Source organism: Oncorhynchus keta, unplaced genomic scaffold (assembly GCF_023373465.1).
Source record: "Oncorhynchus keta strain PuntledgeMale-10-30-2019 unplaced genomic scaffold, Oket_V2 Un_contig_5685_pilon_pilon, whole genome shotgun sequence".
NCBI classification, from domain to species: Eukaryota; Metazoa; Chordata; class Actinopteri; order Salmoniformes; family Salmonidae; genus Oncorhynchus; species Oncorhynchus keta.
This window is the reverse complement of record NW_026288440.1, coordinates 229,794-240,000: the sequence shown is the minus strand read 5'-3', so window position 1 is coordinate 240,000 and position 10,207 is coordinate 229,794. Positions and strand designations below refer to the sequence as shown.

At 45.5% G+C, this 10,207-nt stretch overlaps 1 protein-coding gene across 1 annotated transcript in view; it reads right to left on the bottom strand.

The window, feature by feature from the left end:
- mtus1b (microtubule associated tumor suppressor 1b) overlaps positions 1–10,207 on the bottom strand; it is a 97,009-nt gene that overhangs the window by 11,242 nt on the left and 75,560 nt on the right. Inside the window, exon 3 of the mRNA XM_052510458.1 lies at positions 3,646–3,712. Coding sequence (XP_052366418.1) covers positions 3,646–3,712 — 67 coding nt within the window. The remainder of the gene's footprint in view (positions 1–3,645; positions 3,713–10,207) is intronic.

Here is a 10,207-nt window from a genome sequence, read left to right as displayed (position 1 = left end):
CAGGATTTACTCAAGCCTGTTACTGTAGACATTATCAGCTCAAGATAAAATTGATCTAGGATCAGATTTAAAGGGATAGTTCAGGATTTTAACAATGAATCCCCTTTATCTACTTCCCCAGATTAACATGAACTCGTGGATACCATTTCTATGTATCTGTGTCCAGTACGAAGGAAGTTGGAGGTCGTTTCACAAGCCAACGCTAACCAGCAGAGACATACCAAATGGTATCCATTAGTTCATCAGACTTCGGGGAAGTAGATAACGGGCTTCAATGCCAAACCTGAAATATCACTAACTCAAGCCACAAATTTGAACTGTGACCATTATCCACTCATTATAAAGAGCCTAGAACTGTGAACTGCAAAACTGTCATAAAGACAAATAAAATCCCTGAAGTCAGACTGACAATGTTCTTTCACTAGCTTGAAGAGAAACGTATTGACACAGGTTCTGCTGGTCAAACATACAGTAGACATAGCAGAGAGACTTGTTAGCACTTCTCAAAGTCTGACGTTAACAGACAGAGTTTTGAAGGAGGTGGTGAGAGTGAGATTCATACATTCCACAGTCATGTGTAAAAACAGGGGTCAAGGTTCAACGAGCACACCAAAGCCCCCGCTCATCAAACAGATGGTAGTCGATACATTTTCTGCTGAGGTTCGGTGGGAAAGAAAGTGCATCTATGCACGTGTTTGCTTTTAGGGGGAGAGGGCTTGGTAGGGCAGTTAAAGGGTGTGTCCGGGCTTACAGGAGTGTGTGTGTTGAGACTGAATGGTTTTCACTGTGTAGTAAAAGTATTGTTTGTATAAACGTGTGCGAGAGAGAAAAGTGTGTGAAAGAAAAAAACGACAGAATTGTAGTCGGAGTGTTGTGTGTATGTGTCTATCATGCATGTGAGTGTGTGTGCCTGTCTGTTTAAAAGAGAAGGGGGCTTTCTAGCTCTCTATATCCCTGACAGCAGGCGGCCGTTGGTCATCAGAACCACATTGTACAGGCATTCCAACCAGATGCCTCTAAGGCATCTTGCACAGTTGGCGAGGATTGACGAGGTCTGGCAGGACGTTTGAGACGGTCATGGGGGCACTTGGGTAAAGTGAAACGGCGCACGTTTCCTCTCCCTTTCGTAACACATTACAACATCTGGGGTCTGGGCCAAGTCGAGGGAACAGAACTGAACAAGCCCATTCCTCTGGAACGCCACTCTGATGTCATTGGCGGAACAGAACTGAACAAGCCCATTCCTCTGGAACGCCACTCTGATGTCATTGGTGGAACAGAACTGAACAAGCCCATTCCTCTGGAACGCCCATTCCTCTTCCTCTGGAACGCCACTCTGTCATTGGCGGAACAGAACTGAACAAGCCCATTCCTCTGGAACGCCACTCTGATGTCATTGGCGGAACAGAACTGAACAAGCCCATTCCTCTGGAACGCCACTCTGTCATTGGCGGAACAGAACTGAACAAGCCCATTCCTCTGGAACGCCACTCTGATGTCATTGGTGGAACAGAACTGAACAAGCCCATTCCTCTGGAACGCCACTCTGATGTCATTGGTGGAACAGAACTGAACAAGCCCATTCCTCTGGAACGCCACTCTGATGTCATTGGTGGAACAGAACTGAACAAGCCCATTCCTCTGGAACGCCACTCTGATGTCATTGGCGGAACAGAACTGAACAAGCCCATTCCTCTGGAACGCCACTCTGATGTCATTGGTGGAACAGAACTGAACAAGCCCATTCCTCTGGAACGCCACTCTGATGTCATTGGTGGAACAGAACTGAACAAGCCCATTCCTCTGGAACGCCACTCTGATGTCATTGGTGGAACAGAACTGAACAAGCCCATTCCTCTGGAACGCCACTCTGATGTCATTGGTGGAACAGAACTGAACAAGCCCATTCCTCTGGAACGCCACTCTGATGTCATTGGCGGAACAGAACTGAATGCCTTGTAATGTATGAAACACATCCACAACAATGAGTGTTTCAACATGTTCACAAACACCTTCCCGCCTTGTTTGAAATGATCACCACTAAGACAAATGGAAAGATGTAAGCTTGGATTCTATCACATATTATTGACCTATCCAGTCGTGTCAGATCAGATCATCTTGAAGAGAGGAAGGATGCATCTTTTTACAATTGGAAGTATTTGAAATTCTGGGGAAACATGGATGGAAATATTGTCAAAATGTCAGATTGCACTACAACTGAATTTGGCCCCCATGTAAAATAAAATGTAATAGTGACTAGAAACACCAGCAAATCAGCTCCAAGTGATTTTTATTTTGTTCATAAGGATACCGAACGGATAATAGATATATGTGATTGTATCCAAATATAAGCAAGGTTTGAAATGATTGTGTTTTAGTCAAATATTATATCTGCAGTCTACAAAGTATTTGTAATTATGCTCTGGCCCCCTGACCATCTCCTTAAGAAAGAAATCATCCCGCGGTGTGATCTAGTTGCTGATCCCTGCTCTACAACAACCAGACGTTTCTCCAGAATTAGAGTCTGAACATTTCCTCCTAAAGAGAACAACCCCCTTCCCTGACAAGCAGTTTCACAGCACTCAAACCCATGATGTTAATACTATTGTCCTGCCACGACAGTGATGTAGCAGGTCTCCATAAGGGTAAACAGAGATGATGCAGAGAGACTACCACTAACTACTGTTGGTGAATGCTTGGAGGGAAGATATTAAGTCCTGCTTGAAGGAAGACCTTGGACAAAGGAGACGGTCTGTAATTATGAAGGCTTTATGACCGCTGCACGGGCTACCAATAACATCAGTTCAATGCATTTCCCTGACACGTGCAAACACACATACTTGCATGCTAACAGGTGTACACACAGGCACACACATTTTTGCAAAACATGCCGAGGCTTGCATTCAGGCCTCCCAAATACAGCATGCCTAGGGGGTGGGGGCTAATAATGTCTACACAGAGGCAGAGAGTTGGCCAGCACACAGAGCTTTGGAAGGCAGTTGACGACCTGATAAGGCCTTAATGATAAGCCAACAGGTTAGGGAAATGAGAGTGAAATAGAGGGAAGGTTCATTCACATTGAGTGTTAAAAAAAAAAAAAAAAAACTTGTTGGCTTCACTCATAACGAGACAGAATTGTCAGATTAAATGTTTTCGTTGATCATTTTCTTATTTACAGATTTTCTGCTTCAGACAAACACTTGCGCTTCCTTGAGCAACCGACGTGCTGATAAATGTGCATATGTAAGAGGTAGACACGAGGTCGAGGGGTCACGAGGTAGAGACACGAGGTAGAGGGTAGACACGAGGTAGAGGGGTAGACACGGGTCAGACACGAGGTCGAGGGGTAGACACGAGGTCGAGGGGTAGACACGAGGTCGAGGGGGTAGACATGAGGTCGAGGGGGTAGACACGAGGTCGAGGGGTAGACACGAGGTCGAGGGGTAGACACGAGGTCGAGGGGTAGACACGAGGTCGAGGGGTAGACACGAGGTCGAGGGGTAGACACGAGGTAGAGGGGTAGACACGAGGTAGAGGGGTAGACACGAGGTAGAGGGGTAGACACGAGGTAGAGGGGTAGACACGAGGTAGAGGGGTAGACACGAGGTAGAGGGGTAGACATGCTTGAGGTGGTGTTTTTCTTACTGAGCTCATCGCGCAGGGTAGAAAGCTCCAGGGACAGTCCTTTCTTCAGCTTCAATGTCTCTTCACGCTGTTGGGGGGGAGACAGAGAGAGAGAGACAGAGAGAGAGAGAGGGACCATTAGTTATTCAGTCAATGGAAAAACTATTCCTAAACTATGTGAGACTTTTGTTTCAAGTGGAACCAGACAATCGTTTTACGTCAGACATTATGACTCGACTGACAGTCATCTTTCCACAACTTTATTCCTTGGCAACAATAGCTTCTTAGACTTCGAAAAATTACAGGCTTCAGTATGGTGACCTAATAACATATTCCTATAGGCGTGTCGAGGAATGCTGTAACTTCTAACAACAACCTACTACAACCTACATTAGCCCCCTGGGTAAGCTACAGAGACAGCACGTTTCTGAGAGCTGCATTTTCATAGCCTGGTCCCAGATCTGTTAGCGCCATCTGCCATCTTCTATGGTGCCGTAGGAGTTGACGAGACGGCACAAACGGATTTGGGAACCAGGCTAGCGTTTTCAGCAGCTGTCTCGACATCAGATACTGTTTTCCTTATGACACTGTATCCATATCACGCCGTTATCATACTGTGGAGAGACGACTTATAGGGTGACTTAGAAGTGACATTGGGCATCTTAGAAACAGGGAACACGTGCCATGAAAACTCACCTGACAGGCCTACGCATTAATAAGTAGATCGTTTGAGTCTAAAACACACACGCTTCCTCTCAGACGTCACGTACACAAATTCTCTCACGAACTTGATCATTCTTACGGACTTACACTCTCATACATATCAACATTGTCTCAACATCCTGAAAGGATGGAAGGCTACACCCTGCACTAATCACACACACACACACACACACACACACACACACACACACACACACACACTCTAAAATGGTCAAACAGAGACGGTGCTATAATAAATGTCCACACTCTTTAAAACAGAGACACAACGATCACTTCATAACCGTCTCTATTTGACACATGGCATGATGCACACACACACACTTTATAGTCACACAATCGGTCAGCTGTAAGGGAACAGATAGTCATGAATCCAATCGGTCAGCTGTAAGGGAACAGATACATAGATAGATAAAGAGAGATAAATAGAGAGATAAATAGAGAGAGAGAGATAAAGATAGATGGAGAGATAAAGATAGAAGATAAAGATAGAGAGATAAAGATAGATAGAGAGATAAAGATAGATAGATAGAGAGATAAAGATAGAGAGATAAATAAAGATAGAGAGATAAAGGCCAAACAGCCGCCAACAGATGCGCAAAACAAAAACAACAAAAATAAAGCAAACGGAGCGAGAAAAGAAGAGAGAGAAAACAAACACACCTTGCCTTTCTTTCTGGTATGTGGAGGAGTCTTCAGGCAGGCTTTGCTGCCAGAGGAGCCCATGTTATTCCCCCTGGGCTGCTGATGGGCCAAGTGCTACATCTAGGAGCTCCACTACAATGTGCCTGGTCAGAACCTCCCCCTCTCCAACCACCTCTACCACTCCACTCTCTCGCTCGCTCAGGAAACTGGTCTGTCTACATCAAATAAACCTCCCTCCCTCTCCCTCTCCAAGGAGTACTCAGCACATCAAGCCCTGCCTAGCAGTACCTCCCCACCTCCAACCCAGCCACCCTTGGCCAAGCTCCAGCCCACATATATTTCCCCTAGAGACAGGGCCTGGAGCTGGGGGTCTGGGGGGAGAGGGCTAGATGAGCGTGAGGTCAGGCTGGGCTAAGGCCCTCTGCTCTGGGCCTCGGGGGCTGCGTGGTCAAGCCTCTCTGGTTCCTTTAACCTTTAAAAAGAGCCAGTGGTTGTACAGTACATGTGTCTGTGGGGCTAATCCATTCATAAACATTAGCAGCACTAACAACACTCACTAGATTCTACTTTTCAAAGACATGACCTATAGGGAATCAAAGAGAGCTTGGCCATTGCCTATTAGCTAGCCTGCTACATAGTTACAGTGGAGATTTTTTATTTTATTTCACCTTTATTTAACCAGGTAGGCAAGTTGAGACCAAGTTCTCATTTACAATTGCGACCTGGCCAAGATAAAGCAGAGCAGTTCGACACATACAACGACACAGAGTTACACATGGAGTAAAACAAACATACAGTCAATAATACAGTATAAACAAGTCTATATACGATGTGAGCAAATGAGGTGAGATAAGGGAGGTAAAGGCAAAAAAAAGGCCATGGTGGCAAAGTAAATACAATATAGCAAGTAAAACACTGGAATGGTAGATTTGCAGTGGAAGAATGTGCAAAGTAGAAATACAAATAATGGGGTGCAAAGGAGCAAAATAATAAAATTAATAAATAAAATAAATACAGTTGGGAAAGAGGTAGTTGTTTGGGCTAAATTATAGGTGGGCTATGTACAGGTGCAGTAATCTGTGAGCTGCTCTGACAGCTGGTGCTTAAAGCTAGTGAGGGAGATAAGTGTTTCCAGTTTCAGAGATTTTTGTAGTTCGTTTCAGTCGTTGGCAGCAGAGAACTAGAAGGAGAGGATGCCAAAGAAAGAATTGGTTTTGGGGGTGACCAGAGAGATATACCTGCTGGAGCGTGTGCTACAGGTGGGAGATGCTATGGTGACCAGCGAGCTGAGATAAGGGGGGACTTTACCTAGCAGGGTCTTGTAGATGACATGGAGCCAGTGGGTTTGGCGACGAGTATGAAGCGAGGGCCAGCCAACGAGAGCGTACAGGTCGCAATGGTGGGTAGTATATGGGGCTTTGGTGACAAAACGGATTGCACTGTGATAGACTGCATATTATTTGTTGAGTAGGGTATTGGAGGCTATTTTGTAGATGACATCACCGAAGTCGAGGATCAGTAGGATGGTCAGTTTTACGAGGATATGTTTGGCAGCATGAGTGAAGGAGGCTTTGTTGTGAAATAGGAAGCCAATTCTAGATTTAACTTTGGATTGGAGATGTTTGATGTGGGTCTGGAAGGAGAGTTTACAGTCTAATCAGATGCTCAAACTGCTGTGGTATAGCGGAGTCCTATTAGACCTAATCAACTGTTTTTTATGCCACCTTTGACTTGTGTCCTTCACGTCAAAGCTGGCTAATCCATCCCATCTCTGGCTTGGTTTGCACTGTACAATCTTCTACGTGGCGCTTTCAAGTGGTCTCTGCAGGCCAAGACAGCACTGGCATTCTCCTTTTAGATTAGACTCACACAAATAGAGAGTCTGGCACTGTAGAGTCAATAGAAGGCTTATAATGCTATACGTGAAGAGATATTTCACTGCCAAGACTCTCTAAATATCCTCCTAGCTAGCCAGACGCTAGCCAGGAAATCTTCCCTACGACGGAAATGCACTCGGATGGAGGGATGAGACAGGAGGGCTATTCTCCACTCGTTTACAGCCCAGAGGATTCATCCCTCCTTCACAGTCATCCACACTATTACACTACAAGTCAACACAGTATGTACACCAGGAGATATCCACGTAGTCTAATCTAAAATAACTGATGGCACCAGATCATGGGTGTGTTCATTAGGCACCAAATGGGAGAAAACATACTGAAACAGGTAGGGACTATAACAACGCTTTAGGTTTTTTCCCCCCAAACGCTTCACTACTATGTGCCCTTATGAATGCGACCTGGGTTTATCTAGGGGGACATTTTAAATATAATTGTACTAATCACTCATTAGTATTACTACTCTGTTAGAGAGTTTTAAGTTTGCTCTCGTGTTTAGTTGGCTTGACAACCTCTACTACGTTCAGAGAGCTCATTGCTGTTCCTCAGATAGGAACCTCTCTTCTCCCTCTATCAGGAGGATTACGGTAAGGCTCGAAGCTAGGGGGCGGGGTTATTGATTCCCCCAGATGTACAGCTCACAGGTGATGTGGTGGAACCCAACAGACCCACCCCTTTACCCTTCTCTCCCCGCCTGCAGGGAGGCTTGAAACTGCAGCTGGTGCATTAGTCCCTCTCTCCTCCCCAATCCCTCCTCCATTTCTCTCCCTCCCCAGTCTCCCCTTCAATCCATCTCTCTAATCAATAGAAAGCCAGAAAAGCATTCCAGAGCTGTCGGTCTTCTCCACAGAGGGGTGTTCGGTTAGAAAGTGGAAAAGGAAACCAACCGGACTGAAGCAGGAATCCCTTGACTTGATGCTGTACTTGACACAACAAATGATTTCCTTAACTTGATAAAGAAACCAACGTTGTCTGATTCAGAACAGCATAGTGGAGATGATTTTCTACTATCTAAATGACCGCTCAGTTCACAGTCTGTCACACAACAGCACCTGTGGAGGAGTGAATGTTGTGAAACCACATGGTTGTTCTTTTCTCTAGGAGATGAAACCAGGTTTACAGGAGATAGTGATGGGAGAGAACAGTCTATCACACCACTCAGACAGAGAGATAGTGATGGGAGAGAACAGTCTATCACACCACTCAGACAGAGAGATAGTGATGGGAGAGAACAGTCTATCACACCACTCAGACAGACAGATAGAACACAGTCTATCACACCACTCAGACAGACAGATAGAACACAGTCTATCACACCACTCAGACAGACAGATAGAACACAGTCTATCACACCACTCAGACAGACAGATAGAACACAGTCTATCACACCACTCAGACAGACAGATAGTGATGGGAGAGAACACAGTCTATCACACCACTCAGACAGACAGATAGAACACAGCCTATCACACCACTCAGACAGACAGATAGAACACAGTCTATCACACCACTCAGACAGACAGATAGAACACAGTCTATCACACCACTCAGACAGACAGATAGAACACAGTCTATCACACCACTCAGACAGACAGATAGAACACAGTCTATCACACCACTCAGACAGACAGATAGAACACAGTCTATCACACCACTCAGACAGACAGATAGTGATGGGAGAGAACACAGTCTATCACACCACTCAGACAGACAGAGAGAACACAGTCTATCACACCACTCAGACAGACAGAGAGAACACAGTCTATCACACCACTCAGACAGACAGATAGAACACAGCCTATCACACCACTCAGACAGACAGATAGAACACAGTCTATCACACCACTCAGACAGACAGATAGAACACAGTCTATCACACCACTCAGACAGACAGATAGAACACAGTCTATCACACCACTCAGACAGACAGATAGAACACAGCCTATCACACCACTCAGACAGACAGATAGAACACAGTCTATCACACCACTCAGACAGACAGATAGAACACAGTCTATCACACCACTCAGACAGCGAGACAGTGATGGGAGAGAACACAGTCTATCACACCACTCAGACAGACAGATAGAACACAGTCTATCACACCACTCAGACAGACAGATAGAACACAGTCTATCACACCACTCAGACAGACAGATAGAACACAGTCTATCACACCACTCAGACAGACAGATAGAACACAGTCTATCACACCACTCAGACAGACAGATAGAACACAGTCTATCACACCACTCAGACAGAGAGATAGTGATGGGAGAGAACACAGTCTATCACACCACTCAGACAGACAGATAGTGATGGGAGAGAACAGTCTATCACACCACTCAGACAGAGAGATAGAACAGTCTATAACACCACTCAGACAGCGAGACAGTGATGGGAGAGAACACAGTCTATAACACCACTCAGACAGACAGATAGTGATGGGAGAGAACACAGTCTATCACACCACTCAGACAGACAGATAGAACACAGCCTATCACACCACTCAGACAGACAGATAGTGATGGGAGAGAACACAGTCTATCACACCACTCAGACAGACAGATAGAACACAGCCTATCACACCACTCAGACAGACAGATAGAACACAGTCTATCACACCACTCAGACAGACAGAGACAGTCTATCACACCACTCAGATAGAACACAGTCTATCACACCACTCAGACAGACAGATAGAACACAGTCTATCACACCACTCAGACAGACAGATAGAACACAGTCTATCACACCACTCAGACAGACAGATAGTGATGGGAGAGAACAGTCTATCACACCACTCAGACAGACAGATAGTGATGGGAGAGAACACAGTCTATCACACCACTCAGACAGACAGATAGAACACAGTCTATCACACCACTCAGACAGACAGATAGAACACAGTCTATCACACCACTCAGACAGCGAGACAGTGATGGGAGAGAACAGTCTATCACACCACTCAGACAGACAGATAGTGATGGGAGAGAACACAGTCTATAACACCACTCAGACAGACAGATAGAACACAGTCTATAACACCACTCAGACAGCGAGACAGTGATGGGAGAGAACACAGTCTATAACACCACTCAGAAAGACAGACAGATGGTGTGTGTTAATGTGAAGCTCAGTGTGTGTAACTCCTCTGGTCAGGTAGGGTCAGCAGACGGTAGGCGTGGTCAACATCACATCACAAGGCTGTAGACCACCCTTCCCTCCATCTCCATGTATCCATCTTTTCCCCCCTCCTTTAAACACATAACCGTGATGTTACAGTTCTTCATTCATACCAGATGTGGGGTAGCATATCA